Source organism: Tachysurus vachellii, chromosome 8, assembly GCF_030014155.1.
Source record: "Tachysurus vachellii isolate PV-2020 chromosome 8, HZAU_Pvac_v1, whole genome shotgun sequence".
Lineage (NCBI taxonomy): Eukaryota > Metazoa > Chordata > Actinopteri > Siluriformes > Bagridae > Tachysurus > Tachysurus vachellii.
Window position 1 is genome coordinate 23,428,385 of NC_083467.1, and position 18,437 is coordinate 23,446,821.

The 18,437-nt window shown below is 37.5% G+C and overlaps 1 protein-coding gene across 4 annotated transcripts in view; it reads right to left on the bottom strand.

The window, feature by feature from the left end:
- The window catches only part of dip2a (disco-interacting protein 2 homolog A), a 131,678-nt gene that overhangs the window by 10,272 nt on the left and 102,969 nt on the right, over nucleotides 1–18,437 (bottom strand). For 2 of the 4 annotated variants that reach the window (XM_060876995.1, XM_060876993.1), the window contains exons 25-37: nucleotides 18,101–18,181; nucleotides 17,886–18,009; nucleotides 16,893–17,014; nucleotides 14,989–15,100; nucleotides 12,571–12,680; nucleotides 7,866–7,996; nucleotides 7,046–7,214; nucleotides 6,221–6,391; nucleotides 5,808–5,837; nucleotides 2,932–2,993; nucleotides 1,607–1,664; nucleotides 1,208–1,282; nucleotides 886–1,060 (exon numbers count right to left, since the gene is read on the bottom strand). In XM_060876995.1, the coding sequence (XP_060732978.1) occupies nucleotides 886–1,060; nucleotides 1,208–1,282; nucleotides 1,607–1,664; nucleotides 2,932–2,993; nucleotides 5,808–5,837; nucleotides 6,221–6,391; nucleotides 7,046–7,214; nucleotides 7,866–7,996; nucleotides 12,571–12,680; nucleotides 14,989–15,100; nucleotides 16,893–17,014; nucleotides 17,886–18,009; nucleotides 18,101–18,181 (1,420 nt within the window). Of the gene's footprint in view, nucleotides 1–885; nucleotides 1,061–1,207; nucleotides 1,283–1,606; nucleotides 1,665–2,931; nucleotides 2,994–5,807; nucleotides 5,838–6,220; nucleotides 6,392–7,045; nucleotides 7,215–7,865; nucleotides 7,997–12,570; nucleotides 12,681–14,988; nucleotides 15,101–16,892; nucleotides 17,015–17,885; nucleotides 18,010–18,100; nucleotides 18,182–18,437 lie in introns of those variants that run through there. The other 2 variants (XM_060876994.1, XR_009648981.1) reach the window with 2 other exon arrangements.

Below are 18,437 nucleotides of genomic sequence, written 5' to 3' on the forward strand. Positions count from 1 at the left end.
ATAATTATGTCGCCCCTTCATTTATATACTGAGCAAATGGAGCACAATTTCACCTACATGTTTAAAATTGGCTCACAAGACCAGAAAGTAACCAATGCCAATAACGAATAAGTGTCTTTCAAGTCCCCTGTCCTTTCCCCTTCAGTTATTTTTTAAATTTTATTATTTTATCTGTTAATTTAAAAAAATAGAAAATTGTTGATTCTCTATTGCAATAGCATGGAGTCACACTATAAATGTTGGCACCCTCTAAACCGGGGTGGCCAACCCGCGGCTCCCGAGTCACATGCGTCTCTTTGCCCGGTTTCATGCGGCTCTTACGTTCATAATGGTTTGTATTTGTGTCTTTTTATTGTGCGTGTTCGCTTCGCTTGAGTTCAATACGGTATTGTCGTCAAAAGCGCATGTGAGTGGGATGAAAATACCTCAAAGTTTCCCAGTAGGAGCAAGATCATTTGAGTAAACAATTTGTGTCAAGTTCGCTCTCAAAATGGCAGGAAAAAAAAAAGGTGATGTTCATGTGTGCCCATGTGTATGATGTGGTTCTTTGCGGTAACACAGTAAAAAATGTGGCTCTTGGTCTCTGACTGGTTGGCCACCCCTGCTTTAAACATTCAATACTTCAAAAGAGATTAAAAAGGCTTAACAAACACACACTGTAAAGCTCAAAATACAGTTAGTAAAACATGTAGTTTCAATAAAAGAACAACAGAAAGACAGAAAAAAAAGAAGAGTTGTATTGTGAACTATTTTAAGTGTCAGTTCATGACCACAGCTGCAGAGAATGGGATTGAGTAAGAGATAGATAGATAGAGAGAGAGAGAGAGAGAGAGAGAGAGAGAGAAGCTTATAAGTGTAACTCTGCTCCTTGTGCAGCTTGTTTACCTCCACTGGCATCAGTGAGCTCAGTCCTGCGCAAAAAGCCCAGGTATCCTGTTCGCGCCCACACGGTTTGCGTGTCACCGAAACTCAGCTTAGTGCAGAAGTGATCAGCGTGCAGCGCCTCCTCACCGTAAACTGTGTAGTATCCTGCGGCATTGTGGGGGCTGCTAACCCAGATCTGTTTAATGACCACAATCACCTACTTTTAGCCCAAATGTATAACCTTTCAGTTTTCTTATACAAACACAAACACATTCACACGATGCCACAAAGCAATGTTATTGGTTGAGGTTATAAATGTTTATTGTGCTGATAATAAACTCGCCTCTCCAAGATGAGAGTCTCCGAGCGGTCCTTTGGTCTCTGTGTGAGCTATAATTACTTTCACACCAGGCAGGATCTGTAGGAGAAAACACACAACATACAGTATAGACATACACTTATCCAAAACAAGCACATGCAGGCAGGGAATATGTGGGAAAAGGGTAGATCTGTATAGTGTGTGCCATTTTACACAGTTATGCCGAAATTCTTCTCCAACCCGGGGACAAGTACAGTTCCCGGGAAATTACTGGGAGAGTGGATGTGTGAACAGAAGACAAAAAATTACTATGATTGAGCATAGAACAGTTAGAAATAAAACCTACAGAGACTGAGAGAGAAATATGGAACTGATGAATTTGTGCGTGTGTGTGTGTCTGTGTGTGTTTTCTTGTTTTCTCACCTTCCCTGACTCCATCAGGGGCAGGCTGTGTGGGGAGCCTCTTTCAACTAAACGCACTCTGAAACAGGTAAAAAATATCCATGTTTTTTTGACACACTATTAAATAATAACACAACTGAGAGTAGCAGTTACAGTGATTTTTTTCCATGGATAAAATTCATTAACTCACATTATACATCAAATCCTTCATTAACCCAGATTACACATCAAACACCATCATTAACCCACATTATACATAAAAACACCATCATTAACCCACATTATACATAAAAACACCATCATTAACCCACATTATACATCAAACACCATCATTAACCCACATTAAACATCAAACACCATCACTAACCCACATTATACATAAAAACACCATCATTAACCCACATTATACATCAAACACCGTCACTAAACCACATTATACATCAAACACCGTCACTAAACCACATTATACATCAAACACCATCATTAACCCACATTATACATCAAACACCATCACTAACCCACATTATACATCAAACACCATCATTAACCCACATTATACAGTACATCAAACACCATCATTAACCCACATTATACATCAAACACCATCATTAACCCACATTATACATCAAATCCATCACTAACCCACATTATACATCAAACACCATCACTAACCCACATTATACATCAAACACCATCACTAACCCACATTATACATCAAATCCTTCATTAACCCAGATTACACATCAAACACCATCATTAACCCACATTATACATAAAAACACCATCATTAACCCACATTATACATCAAACACCATCACTAACCCACATTATACATCAAACACCATCACTAACCCACATTATACATCAAACACCATCACTAACCCACATTATACATCAAACACCATCACCATTATACACCAAACACCACCATTAACCCACATTATACATCAAACACCATCATTAACCCACATTATACAGTACACCAAACACCATCACTATCTCACATTATACACCAAACACCATCACCAACCCACATTATACACCAAACACCATCACTAACCCACATTATACATCAAACACCATCATTAAACCACATTATACATCAAACACCATCACTAACTCACATTATACACCAAACACCATCACTAACCCACATTATACATCAAACACCATCACTAACTCACATTATACACCAAACACCGTCACTAACCCACATTATACATCAAACACCATCACTAACTCACATTATATATATTATTATTATGACAATACAACAAACACTAAAACACTCATAAATCATTTTCTCCTCATCTCTGGTGTCATCTGACATTGCTGAAGGGACTCACCTGTCATGTCGAAGTGCTCTCATGTCCACATAGACAGTGGTGGGATCAGGACCAGCTGTACCCTGCATGGGAAGAATGGAATTAATCTGGAAAATAAACTCTTTACTATGACACAGATATCTGAAGGACCAAATCCCATAACTTCCATCTTTCAGAATGAAGTTTTTCCAGAACTAAAAAGATCATTTCAACTTCAGTACAACACAGTATATTACATCAATACAATATACTGCACAGTTTAATACGGACATTACTTAAAATAATTGAGATTCCGATAACACCTGAAGTGAATCTACTGAAAAAAGGGACAATTTCAGGTTCGTAATAAATATTTCCCCCAAAAAATGCACGAATTGCAGTGTATACAGCAAGTTATTTATTTGTTATTGCTAACAATAATTTTCAACCAACACTTATTTTAGATTTTTGGCTTTACCGTTGAGTACCAGATGATAAAATCTGGATATAAATGGGTGTTATTTTAACTTCGATCGGGTCCTTCAGGAATTTTTTAACCCTTACCCCTTATAGGACCAGGTGGAAAAATACTGCAGAAAAGGAGAAGGTTATACCAGCCTCGACTACAAGAAGACGACGGTATTTAAATCTTTAGCTACTCTAAACAGCTATGCAGTCTGTGTTAGTGGCATCCGCATATTGAAAAGCGCTGACTAGTTTACTTTTCCAGGTGCACAGCAGCAACAGCAAAAAATCACTCGGCTACACGTTTTCAAATACAGAGTTTAACATGCCCTTATTGGCGTCCGTTCAGACGGATCTGTTTGACCACGTTAAGGAAGGTTTATTAAGTGAAAGTTTGATAAACTACTTCATCAGGAAGGGGCTATAAGAAGAAGAACTTAAGTTACTGTGTTCTAATGGAATTTGCATATTGGTGGATGGAGCATGCTTACTATTTTAAAGATATAAGATGTAATTTGATATGTGCAAACCGAACCTGTCGACATTACCGATGACGCTTCTCAGGTTCCTGTACTTTTTGTTTTTATGTTATACTTCAGCTTGTTAACATACCGTAATACATAACTGTATCAATTGCATGTCCACAGAAAGAGTTAGTGCTTTAAGACAGAGGAGTTTCCGCTATCGAGTTTCTTAAGTCGCGTGACGATTCTTTTTTGGCTCATTAACTTCAAGAGAGAGAATAACGTAAATGGTAGTGAGTAAACAAAAGAGACAAATGTAAGGGATTACAGGAACTGACTTGTCTTTTGGACGTTCCAGAACATTAAATATAAATAGTTCTATATAAAGTACGACGTGCTGTTCAGTAAAATAACAAATAAATCTAAAGTTTTCTCTGTGGTATAAGTGCAGTAACACACTTCAGACCACAGTGTTATCAGAAAAATATTCCACTTCTATGTGGTAACCTATAACCACAACAGTATGCTCTGTCTACTGATACGTCACTTGTTGGACGTAGCGAATACACAGCTGACGATGGCATGTTAGAAACAGTATTTGAACAGAGTTAGAAATAAAAGACTGCAGCATGAACAAAAACAGTTGCTTTATAAGCAGCCCAAGCACTATTACAACCAGTGATTGATAGTACAGGCCATAACCAGGGCTCGACCAGAGTTAACCTTTAAAAGACAAGGTCAAATAATCTACCATTAACCCATACACTATTGCATATGGACAAAAGTTTGTGGATACTGGCATCACAATGTCCGTGTCTACAAGGTGAGGTCTGTGAAGACATAACAGATAAAAAACCTGACTCAACTCCTCGGAACACCTTCAGGATGAACCGCTTCCATCACGGATCCTGAGGAACAACTCAGAGGAGTTTTACTGAACCAGGACACATTTCTACCTCCCACACACACACACACACACACACATCAAACTATTTACAATAAGAAAAATCTTTGCATGTGCTATATTTTCTATTTCAACTCTATTTACCTACAGTATATATACATTCCACCACAGCTGGAATAGTGACATCGGTGTCTGATCTAACTATTGATCTTGTGGTTGGATCTCCACAGCTATGCTCTAGTGGAAATTCTTCGAAGAAAAGAGAGCAAAATGCTTATTATTCGAGTGTGATGGTCAAGCGTCCACAAACCTTTGGCCACATAGTGCATCTTTAAATGACATGGCTTAATGCTGGAATAAATGAATAGGTTATTGTCGGAGTCGCATTGCTACCGTCAAAATATATATATATATATATATATATATATATATATATATATATATATATATATATATATATTTCTAATATAGAAGTTATATAATATAAAATTTTAGATATAAAAGTTACTAAAAAACTTTAGATTTTCTCCACTTTTTCCAGCAAGCCAGTATTTTAAGCCACTGCCAAGATAAACAGATTACCAGCATGGCAGAGCAACTCAGCTTTAAAAAGAAATAAAAAAAAAATCTTGCAAGATTGCACTTGATATTGCATTAAGTGAAAACTCCAATCAGGATTCATCAAATCAGAGGCATTAAAATCAGAGGCTTTTTTTTTACCCATTGTTTTTTACCCATGCATAATACTTCGTATATACATAAGTGAATTGTGAGTGAAGAAGTGAAATTATTTTTAGAATATTTTATTAGAAATGATCGATATCGATAATGATGTGGAGCTATAATTTATTCTTTATGTGTACAACATATCAGAGATACAGAGTACAGAGAAACTGTACTAAATCACAGACAGCGTAAAGCAGCTTCCTATAACATGCAAATAAGCTACACATAAAAACTTACACACTGAGGACCCCCCTCCCTCATACACACACACACACACACACACACAGTGAGAGACGCACAATCAGAGAAGCACAAATAAAAAGCAGACTGTAGACACTCTTCCCCTCTACACACTGTACCTGATCAGCCAGGTTGCCCAGTCTGTTGGGCTGACGGAGTGGGACACACACACACACACACACACACACAAACACACACAAACACACACACAATACCCCAAAACACACAAAACCCCACATAAAGACAGACAGTGTAAGGGAAAAGAAAAAGAAAAATGAGAACACAGACATGATGCTAAGAAATCAATCATCACATTTAAAATAATTTATTATTAATATGTCACCTGAAATATGATTACAATAAACAAACAAAAAAATTCATTAATGATTATAAGAAATTAAATATTCTTAGATTTTTAATGTATAAAATCAGATCTCAGTTTACGTACTCAGGACCGATTCAATATAATAACAGGAATCAAGCTATTTAGTCGGAAATAAGTAAATACAAAAGTAATGGCACCCCTCCTCACCTGAAGGCAGATGGCCACGTTGACTCTGCAGCCGAAGGTGGTGCTGACAGCTCGAGGCGAGAGGCCCAGATCCTTAAAGATCTTTGAAAAAGACTGAGTGAGAGCGATTCGAGGTCTCTCCTCGGCTACCACCATGCAGGTGCGCACACACGACAGGTTGATGTTTCGTAACTGATGACATGGACAAACAGGGGGTAAATATATAAACTATAAACATAAACAAGTAACAAGGTGACTTAACATTTTACTAATTAATAACATATTTTTAAAAGTGATATATATATATATATATATATATATATATATATATATATATATACATACATATATACATATGAATATATATATGTATGTATATATATATATATATATATATATATATATATATATATATATATATATATATATATATATATATATATATATATATATATTATACTTATTATAATATTAGTATGTTTATATGTGGCACTAGAAAATGACTCCATGCAGCCTGGTATAATAAAATAACTGAATTAATTAATTAATTAATTGATAAAAAAAAAAACTGTATACAATATGCCCAAACAATCCCAACTACTCTAATATAAAATCCTTCATGATATCTGTCACCATTTTCTAAATAATAATAATAACAGAATAAAGCCATTAGGCCTCGTTAACAGCTGTTTACCCTCTTGATTTGTTTTCATTTCCAACCAAAAGACAGGAAGAATGAGTTTGTGTGTGAGTGTGTGTGTGTGTGTGTGTGTGTGTGTGGATGTGTGTGTGTGTGTGTGGATGTGTGTGTGTGTGAGTGAGTAAGAGAGAGAGAAGTGTACTAACCCGCAGAGCTTCAGTCTGAGAGCCCAGGCCTTTAGTGCACATATCCATCACTGAGTACGAGCAGAAGGTGACGCGAACTTTATACTGACTCACAGCCGAGAGCCACACAGACACGTTACTCTCCAACTCCAGAGGAGGAACCAGAACAGACTGGTGTCCTGAGTATACACTGCACACACACACAGTAATTATTATTATTATTATTATTATTATGATTATTATGATTATTATTATTATTATTATTATTATTATATCTGACCCCTGGGATAACTATATCAATATTAAACTGTTAATGCTGTTGAACTGTTCATTTGCAGCTACTGTTTACTGTTCAATTCCAGTTCTCTTCAAAGTCAGATTGAGGTAAACAGATTCAGCTCATTCTTTTATTTAAAAAGACTAAGGCGTGGACATCTGATCAACACAACAGGAAAACATTTGCCCTATTCGTATCTGTGAACAATCCGGGAGTCTCTTTATCTCTGGGACTCTGTTCCCAGGCACAGCATTCTCTCTGTGTCACAGCGACATTAGTGAATCATGTGTCTGGGAGCTCTGAGTGTGTTTAAGGTGAAAATCAGAGAACAATCCAGAAAAGAATAAAGAATGACGTAATTTCTCAGTGGTGTAAATTTTTTTTTTGTGTTGTTTCCTAATATATCAGCAGCTTTTGTATAAAATTTTTGTGTCAACATTTAGTGTGTGTGTGTTTTATATTTAACACTGATTTGTGACAATGTCCTTTATAAAGGCACTACAGAAACAAAATAGAATTGTGTGTGTGTGTGTGCGTGTGTGTGTGTGTACATGTGTGTCTGACCTGCAGAGGCACCAGAGAGCGAAGCCGAGGCCGCAGTACGGGTCCAAGCAGATGGCGATCTGTCGTGAAGGATACAACTCACACTGCAGCTTTATGGAGCGACACAAGGCACTGGTAGCAGCGTGAGACATCTGGTATTAAAGTCCACAAAAGATAGCAAGAGACGTTAGATTTCTAAATACTTCCTGTGTCTTAAACACTAGCTGTAAAACATGGCACATTATCAACAATCCCTCCTTAATCCCTGAGTTCCCCAACACCCACACTACTCCATACCTACTGCAGGATCCCACACACACTACCTCCAACTCCAATAAAGTTAATGTTACTCCAGCTTTGTGATGGATAGATGATATATGGAGATACATTTCTTACAAAACTAAACAAACACATCTAACATTCCTCCAAATAGACCAATCTCCTTTGCAACAGAAATCTCGACTCTCAAACAGAAAGCAATTAGAGAGAAAAATATGAACCATCATATTTCACAAAGGTGGGTGAACGATGTTTGAAAGCCAATGTTGACATTTGAAATCACCTAAACAAACACGCCCCTAACCCAAATGGGTGTCACCCCTGTTTTGATAGCTCCGCCCCACACATACATACGCAACCCAGGCAACTATTATGGTGGAACCTGCTGGGGCAGCTGGCCGAGGGGATATTTTTATCAATAAATGACCTCAATGAGTAATACTATTTGTTTTTGTAGTACTGTGTGTTGTACCGTGAAAGGTTTAGCCCAGTTTCACGCAGAAGACGACGTTCAACACCTAGAACCCGAGGCAGAGGTAACGGCAGGTATCCGCTATGTCGATGTTTCAATCGCTTTCTGCTAATGCCATACATGTGCACTGAACACTCTCTCTGCTGCATATTGACAAGACACGCCCCTTTCTGCTCATTGGCTACACATTTGTTTTGTTAGTCGACTCAGTTTTCTGAAGCATTTCTCAAACATCGTGCACTGCACCTTTAAATAAAATCGATTCTAGACATACTATTGTATACAAATGCAATCCTCTCTTTTATTTTTGAGCAAACTAAAATCTCTAAAAACATTACAGAGATGTGTCATTTGCATTGGATTTTGTATTTGTTCAAAGATCAATCAATCAATCAATCAATCAATCAATCAATCAATCAAATTTTATTTATAGAGCACCTTACAACAGCCAAAAGGAGCACAAGGTGCTTTCCAGTGAAACAACAATAAAAAGTAAAATCAATAAGAACACAATGAACATAAAATAGCAGTTGAAACAGGGTCTACATGTTAAAAGCTTGTATGAATTAATGAGTTTTCAACTGCGATTTAAAAACACTCAGCACAGTGATGGGTCGTAAGTGTGCAGGAAGTGCGTTCCACAGCTTTGGTCCCTTGATGGCAAATGACCGGCCTCCAAACTTCTCATATTTGTATTTGGGAGTGACCAGAGAGGTATGTCCAGAGGAGCGGAGATATCTGGCTGGTTGGTAGACCTTTATTAATTCTGTGAGGTAGGCCGGGGCCAGACCATTGATGGCCTTAAACACAAAGAGAAGGACCTTATACTCCACCCTAAACCGCACCGGAAACGAGTGAAGCGAGTGGAGAACAGGGGTGATGTGTGAGTGTTTGGAATTGTTGGAGAGAAGACGTGCTGCCGCATTTTGTGCCATTTGAAGCCGATTGAGAAGTGATTGATTAAGTCCAGTGTAGAGAGCATTACAGTAATCAATCCTTGAGCTGATGAAGGCATGTATAGCTTTTTCAAGGTCAGCTTGAGACAAAAATGATTTGACCTTGCTGAGTAGTCTTAGCTGGTAAAAGCTCGCCTTCACTACTGCACTGATCTGCTTATCGAAGTGCATACTCTTGTCAAAAATAACACCCAGGTTACGCACGGTAGGAGCAAACTGAGGTGTTAGAGGACCAAAACTAAGAGAACTGCTGGGTGAATCTGGGCTAAACAGGATGTACTCAGTCTTTTCTTCATTCAGATGAAGGAAGTTCTGGGAAAGCCACTGTTTGATATCCTGAAGGCAATTATGGTGCGGGTCCAATGCAGACCGATTACTCAGAATCACAGGAAGATAGATCTGGAGATCGTCAGCATAAAAATGAAATTGAACGTTGTGATTGGAGATGAGTTGACCAAGTGGCAGCATATAGAGTGAGAACAGAGTAGGACCAAGAATAGATCCTTGAGGCACACCAGATGACAGAGGAGCAACCGAGGAAGAATAATCATTAAGCATTACTGAAAAGGTTCTGTTAGTGAGGTATGATGAGAACCAATTTAGCACCGCACCCTGCAGACCAACAACATGTTGAAGACGAGAGATGAGGATGGCATGATCCACGGTGTCAAATGCAGCGGTTAGGTCCAGTAACACCAAAACCACAGAGCTTTTACCATCCAGGGCTCCAAGAATGTCATTATGGACCCTCAATAGCGCTGATTCAGTGCTATGTCTTGACCCGAAACCGGACTGAAATGTATCACCAATGCCGTGCAGTTGAAGGTGAGACTGAAGCTGCGTGAAAACAAGCTTCTCCATCAACTTAGACAGAAATGACAGGTTAGATATAGGACAGAAGTTGGAGAGTATGGAGGGATCAAAGTTGGGTTTCTTGAGCAGCGGTCTAACAATAGCGTGTTTCAGAGCAGCGGGAACAGCACCCACCCTAAAACAGCTGTTTATGAATTGGACAAGGATGGGTCCTATGATGTCAATAGCCTCCTTCAAAATCCTGGCAGGAACAGCATCTAGGGGGCAGGTGGTAGGCTTCAACTATGACTAGAATGAATTTATTTATGAAATATTATCTCATTTTTTTTTATATTGGTGAAACATATTTGTCTCACCCCTCCGTTTTTTGAGAGAAAACGGAGGGGTGAGACAAATATGTTGAAAAAGTTGAAAAAGTTGACCTTCATCTAAATACGGAGTGATTTGGAGCAGCGACTATGAATGGGTGTGAAGACAGTGGAGTAGAGTGCATGTGATTCATGACAGAAAACACACACTGCTTCTCCTTCATCCGGTATGATACGATGCAGATATACACTGCTGAATTTTATACACAAACACCAAATCTCCCTTCAGAACATTTCATTTCAGCAGCAAGAATAATTTGAATTGCTTGTTTAAACGCCACCTACTGATAAAAACTGGTACTGTGGCACTAGTATTAGGAACGCTCACTGGAGACTTCATGGTCACTGTGTGGTCTTTGAGGACAGACTTTCACACTGTATATTTTCACACCTCCAGTTTTCACCCATATAAGGATGAGGTTCCCTTTTGTATCTGGTTCCTCTCAAGGTTTCTTCCTTTACCATCCAAGGGAAGTTTTTCCTCACCACAGTCACCTGAGTCACCTCAGACTTGTTCAATGGGGATAAATACAAACACATTTAAATATATCTAATATTAATCTTTTTTGTATTATATTCATCTTTATATTAACCTTTTGCTTTATGTTTATGTTCTGTAAAGCTGCTTTGAGACAATATCAATTGTTAAATGTGCTATACAAATACATTTGAATTTGATTTATGTTGGTTAGCTGGCTCACTAACTAAGAAAATTATAAAGCCACAATTTGCATGTCAAACTGTACTAATTATTAATAATGATTAATAATAATTATAATAATATATAATATATTAATAAAACTACTATATAATATATTAATAAAAATAATAATGAAGAATAATAATTATTCATAATGACAATATGAATAATAATTATTATTACTAATATAATTATTAATAATGATTAATAATTAATCAACTGCTTAGATATGGATGTGACATTGTTAGAAAGTTTCTGAGATTCTCAGATAGAATGTCTTCTCTAAACCACTGTTGCGTCAGTCAGCTTTATGGTAAGGTGTGAACTTTTGAATTCTCCGGCAGGAAGGAATTAGTGTCGGGTCTGTGGTGAAATCTGTAATTGTTCTGACCCATTAGTTCCTCGGGAGCTCTTCCACAGTGTCAAATGCAGCGGTTAGGTCCAGTAACACCAAAACCACAGAGCTTTTACCATCCAGGGCTCCAAGAATGTCATTATGGACCCTCAATAGCGCTGATTCAGTGCTATGTCTTGACCCGAAACCGGACTGAAATGTATCACCAATGCCGTGCAGTTGAAGGTGAGACTGAAGCTGCGCGAAAACAAGCTTCTCCATCAACTTAGACAGAAATGACAGGTTAGATATAGGACAGAAGTTGGAGAGTATGGAGGGATCAAAGTTGGGTTTCTTGAGCAGCGGTCTAACAATAGCGTGTTTCAGAGCAGCGGGAACAGCACCCACCCTAAAACAGCTGTTTATGAATTGGACAAGGATGGGTCCTATGATGTCAATAGCCTCCTTCAAAATCCTGGCAGGAACAGCATCTAGGGGGCAGGTGGTAGGCTTCAACTATGACTAGAATGAATTTATTTATGAAATATTATCTCATTTTTTTTTATATTGGTGAAACATATTTGTCTCACCCCTCCGTTTTTTGAGAGAAAACGGAGGGGTGAGACAAATATGTTTCTGATCATTATTTTTTTATATTGGTGAAACATATTTGTCTCACCCCTCCGTTTTCTCTCAAATTGCTCTTTGTATTTGCAAATCTCCTTCTGTTTGTTCAGCAATCAAGTTTTCATTTACAAAGAAGAGTTGTTTGGTTTCGGGACAAATGTATCTCTGTTCTGATACCTTCACTCCAGCGAGTATTCCTGTAGTGGACACACTGAAGTCCAGGTACGCGAGCATCTCTGGAGTCGGCGGCTTGTAGATCTGTGCGAGTTTCTTCCTGGGCAGATCATCTGGAGAAAAAAAAAAAAATCTTTATTAGTACATAACAATTATCACGTTTATACATGACTGAAATCAGATCTATCCTTAAAAACAATGCATATGGAATAAGTCTGTATTTGTGGGGGGGTTTTGTCACACATTTATTTTAGCATTTAAAAACGCTTCACTTTGTTTGTCACTTGTTTTGGATGGGACTCTAGGTTTGTAGTTAGCTTGGTCATGGCTTCCTGTCAGACCACCCGAGGGAAGGCGTGTACACTTTTCTGAACATCAATTAAACTTGACCGAGAGTATTTCATATATTCCAGTTTTCAAAAGACTATACAGACAGGATTCCATCCAAAATCATGCTCATGCTCACCTGTTTTGTGTTTGCTGATTAATTACATTTTTAAGTGTTAACTGTGTTTAAGTTTAGCAAGTAAAATTTGTCCTTTTTACGCTGTAAACGAATCAATCGCCTTCGACTTTGTAAAGTGTCAACACCTGCAATTTTAATTGTCACGCACAACCAGGCACAGTATGACGCAGTGAAACACTTTTTCGACGAAACTGGTCATAAAAATACAATCAATAAAATAAAAAATGAATATATATGTCACCTGAACAGAGTGTGCAGGAGAACAGTCAATAGAAATAGGCAAAAACAGGTGCACAAACTGTGCTGATGTCCAAATTGTGGCAAAAACAGAGTATCAAAGCAAGACAGAGTCAAAGATCTATTAAAAAAGAGTCTAAAAGTCTGAGTTAGCAAACATATATATTATATATTATATTATATAAACATATAAATAACAAATATCAAGGGCTTGTAAAGCCACACACTAAATCCCATCGAGCTTAGACTTCACGAGGAAGATGACAGACAGGAGGGTTTAAATAAATCCAAAAATCAGGAAAGAAACTGAAATCAAGTGAGTTTAATCATGATACAGGAGAGAAACAGACAATGACAAGACGGGGCAGAGACAAGATATGAATCAGAACAAAAAACTATGCCTATGTAAACAAACAGAATGCCATAGCACTTAGAATTGCGATTAAATTACAAAGATACTGTATAATTAACTACACACATCAGATCAGTGTTCAAACTGTCAGACTATTATGAATCATGGAGTGCAGATGTGTACAGCTGCAGTGCAATATACAGTTCATAATATTACACAAATGAACCAGTTCAGAAGTTTACATCCCCCCGATTCGTAATACTGTGTTTCCTGGATGATCAACATCTGTTTCTATGTTTTGGCAAAGTTCTTTATAAGCTCCTTGTTTGTCCTGAGAAACTTATGACCTCAACTGTATGTTATGCAAAATCCCAGTACATGGTTGTGTGTGTGTATGTGTGTGTATGTGTGTGTGTGTGTGTGTGTGTGTGTGTGTGTGTGTGTGTGTGTGTGTGGAGCCCAGAAAAGTTTCGGGTTCTAAGGTTACATGAGTAAAATCCTCAGTATTCAGAATTTCATTAATCAGCTTGATTACTTATTACAGTTTATTAATTAATAAATACAGTTTTTGTGCAGTCTTTTTTATTTTTTATTTTATTTATTTATTTTTTTTAAATAATCTTAAAAAAACACTTCAGAGATTCCCATATTTCTCTGTACAGATGTCATGACGATACTCTTCTCATGCTCAGGTTAAGTATGCTATAGTTATAGTTAATTATAGATTATTGTTTATAGACTTGATATGCTTTTCTTCTCCAGGAGTTTAAACCCTGGGGAAAGAAGAGCCTGGTTCCTCTCAAAGTTTTTTGCTATTGTCACCCTTGGTTTGCTTACAGTAGTAAGTACAGTAGAGTACAGTAGTACTCTATATCTATGTCCAGATTTCCTGACTGTTATCGTTAAATGTTTTTTTACAGCTGAATCTAAAAACTAAATTGGACTGAATTTGACTGGACTGAATAATATCTCTGAATAAGCTACATATGGGTCTGACAACATATGGGTCTTTTTTATGTCTCTCATTCGAATGAATCATATGTTTATATTTATTTCATAATATTTAAGTATACCGTATATTTAAAACTGCTCTTAAATGGTGGTCCATATTGAATCGAATGTATTTATATTGCTCCAAACACACATTTTAGTCTGACGCATTGACCTCTCTCAAGCTTATGGTCAGATTAGTGCAGAACTAAGAACCATCGCTGTTATAAATAAATTCTGCTCTGCGTCTAAACAGCCATGCAGTGCAAAAGTCTGTAGATATGTCTGAGGTATAAATGTCAGTGTGTTTTGATATTACTAAACTCTGAATACGGCTCAGAATCTCTCTCCGGAGGTTTAACACTGGTCTCTGTACCTGTGTCTAGTACCATCGGCCACGTCTTTACATCCACGGCAGCTGAGGCTTCTTTAGATTTCAGGAGCTTCATTATTGCTTGTGTGGTCAGAATGCAAACTGACTTACTGACCTGCAAACACACACACACAAACACACACAGAGGTCATGCTACAGTACGTTCACACATACAGCAACTCATGGCAACTAACTGACCGGAGATCGTTTCAATGAGAGCTGTTGACAAGAGAGAATTGATGACTAGATGTGTTTGTGTTCTACATACAACATGACAAAGTCGAAAAAGTTGACCTTCATCTAAATACGGAGTGATTTGGAGCAGCGACTATGAATGGGTGTGAAGACAGTGGAGTAGAGTGCATGAGATTCATGACAGAAAACACACACTGCTTCTCCTTCATCAGGTATGATACGATGCAGATATACACTGCTGAATTTTATACACAAACACCAAATCTCCCTTCAGAACATTTCATTTCAGCAGCAAGAATAATTTGAATTGCTTGTTTAAACGCCACCTACTGATAAAAACTGGTACTGTGGCACTAGTATTAGGAACGCTCACTGGTCTTCATGGTCACTGTGTGGTCTTTGAGGACAGACTTTCACACTGTATATTTTCACACCTCCAGTTTTCACCCATATAAGGATGAGGTTCCCTTTTGTATCTGGTTCCTCTCAAGGTTTCTTCCTTTACCATCCAAGGGAAGTTTTTCCTCACCACAGTCACCTGAGTCACCTCAGACTTGTTCAATGGGGATAAATACAAACACATTTAAATATATCTAATATTAATCTTTTTTGTATTATATTCATCTTTATATTAACCTTTTGCTTTATGTTTATGTTCTGTAAAGCTGCTTTGAGACAATATCAATTGTTAAATGTGCTATACAAATACATTTGAATTTGATTTATGTTGGTTAGCTGGCTCACTAACTAAGAAAATTATAAAGCCACAATTTGCATGTCAAACTGTACTAATTATTAATAATGATTAATAATAATTATAATAATATATAATATATTAATAAAACTACTATATAATATATTAATAAAAATAATAATGAAGAATAATAATTATTCATAATAACAATATGAATAATAATTATTAATACTAACATAATTATTATTCATAATAACAATATGAATAATAATTATTATTACTAATATAATTATTATTCATAATGACAATATGAATAATAATTATTATTACTAATATAATTATTAATAATGATTAATAATTAATCAACTGCTTAGATATGGATGTGACATTGTTAGAAAGTTTCTGAGATTCTCAGATAGAATGTCTTCTCTAAACCACTGTTGCGTCAGTCAGCTTTATGGTAAGGTGTGAACTTTTGAATTCTCCGGCAGGAAGGAATTAGTGTCGGGTCTGTGGTGAATTCTGTAATTGTTCTGACCCATTAGTTCCTCGGGAGCTCTTGGTTGCTTAATTCCACTGGACTACAAACTGTTATAAAAAATGACATTATTTACACTGACATTATTTCCTGTCCAGTGTCACCACAATGACGATGAGGTTCACCTCTGAGTCTGGTTCCTCTCAAGGTTTCTTCCTCACATCATCTCAGGGAGGTTTTCCTCCCCACTGTCACCTCTGGCTTTCTCATTAGTGATAGATGTTAGAGATAAATATTAACTTAAAGTTTTAAACTTTAAAGTTTAAAATTTTTATTCTGTTTCAATACTTCTGTAAATCTGCTTTGAGACTATGTGAATAGATTGTTCTTTTTTTTTACCAAGCTGGGGATGTGATGTAAATGCTCAGATAGACCTCACAATATTGTTAGAAGAGTTTTATTTGTAATGATGTGAGACAATTCATCCATAAAGTTATCTCGATCAGATCCTCGTGTTATGCAGAACGGTCTGAATTTTACCTCGACGATCATCTTGACGGTGGGGAGCGTCGTAGCCAGGTTCTGTGGGTGAGGGGGACGGACTGTTACAGGAACACAGCCGGCGTACAGACAACCGTAAAACGTAGCAATCAGGTCAATGCCTGTGTGAAAGCAGAGACATTTCATTCAGATGATATTATTACTCAAGATTATGTTACCTTAATACAGTATGGTACATGATTAAATATGGGACACACACACACACACACACACACACACACACACACACACACACCCCTAAGGGCTTTAGTCTTTATTACATGTATAATAAATCTATTTATACCACGGTGTGTAGTTTACTTTGTGGGTTAAAAACTAAAATCTACTATGAATATAATTATGACGTATTGTCACATCCAGGGAAGGAAGGAGACGGACCCGTAAGCAGGATAACTTCAAAGGAATGTGGTTTAATAAATGATAAAGACAAAGACTGTAAAAGACGAGAACTAAGACAATACAAATGACGACACTTAACAACGACTAACGTAACTAATGAATCCGCGCTGCCTTTGGCAACGCGACTCACTTTTATAGGAAAGACAATGAGACACAATTAGGATCAGGTGTGGAGACAGGGAGGAGCAGACGAAGGCGGGGCAGACACGTGACAACAACAACAACAACAACAACAACAGTAGCACATGGCCAAAAGTCTGGGCTGATCCCTGACACGTATAAAATATATGAATAATAGTCAGGTAATTTTTTTTTTTTTTAATGAAAATAATACAATAACCTGGTTGCATAAGTATTCACACCCTTTTATAAGAGGGGGTGGGTCTGTGTTCAGAATAAACCTGTGTTCAGAATCACATTCAATCTCATGATCAAGAGTAACTAATAATCTATAAAAAAAAAAAAAAAAAAAAAAAAAGGCAGAAAAAAAGCTGAAGGCTTCTGGACATCCATCTGTTATGGGCATCCAGAGTTTCACACTCGTAGCACACAATGTTTTCAACCGTGTCTTACCGGGCGGGTAAACAAGTGCGATGTGATCGCCTGGGTTCAGTCTACCACGCTCCACGAGAGCCACAGCAACACGTTCAGCACGCTTATGGAGCTGCAAACAGGACGCATTGCTCGCCACGGCACCCTAAACACACACATTACCCAAGCACAGTCAGTGGTGCGTTCACTCAGTGCTACGTTCACTCAGCATTCAACAAAAGTGTGCGCTTATGTACCTTGGCGTTGAGCAGCAGGAACAACGGGTGATCGGGAGTGGCCTGAGCTCTCCACTGCAGAACATCCTGAATGTACAGAAACTGTATGTGCACACAACCAGGTTAGCGTGTTAGCATTACTAAGAATGTAACATCGTGGCATATTTGTGATGAAGCTCTAAAACCATTTAATGGAAATGTCTGTTATTTCATTCTTTTTTCCCGCACACTGAAGGGAATGGAAACCGATTTATCAGACATGTTCAGTATAAACAAATGAATAGAATGGGCATAAAAGCCTTTATTATCGCCACATATACATTACAGCACAGATTAATTCTTTTCTTCACATACCCCA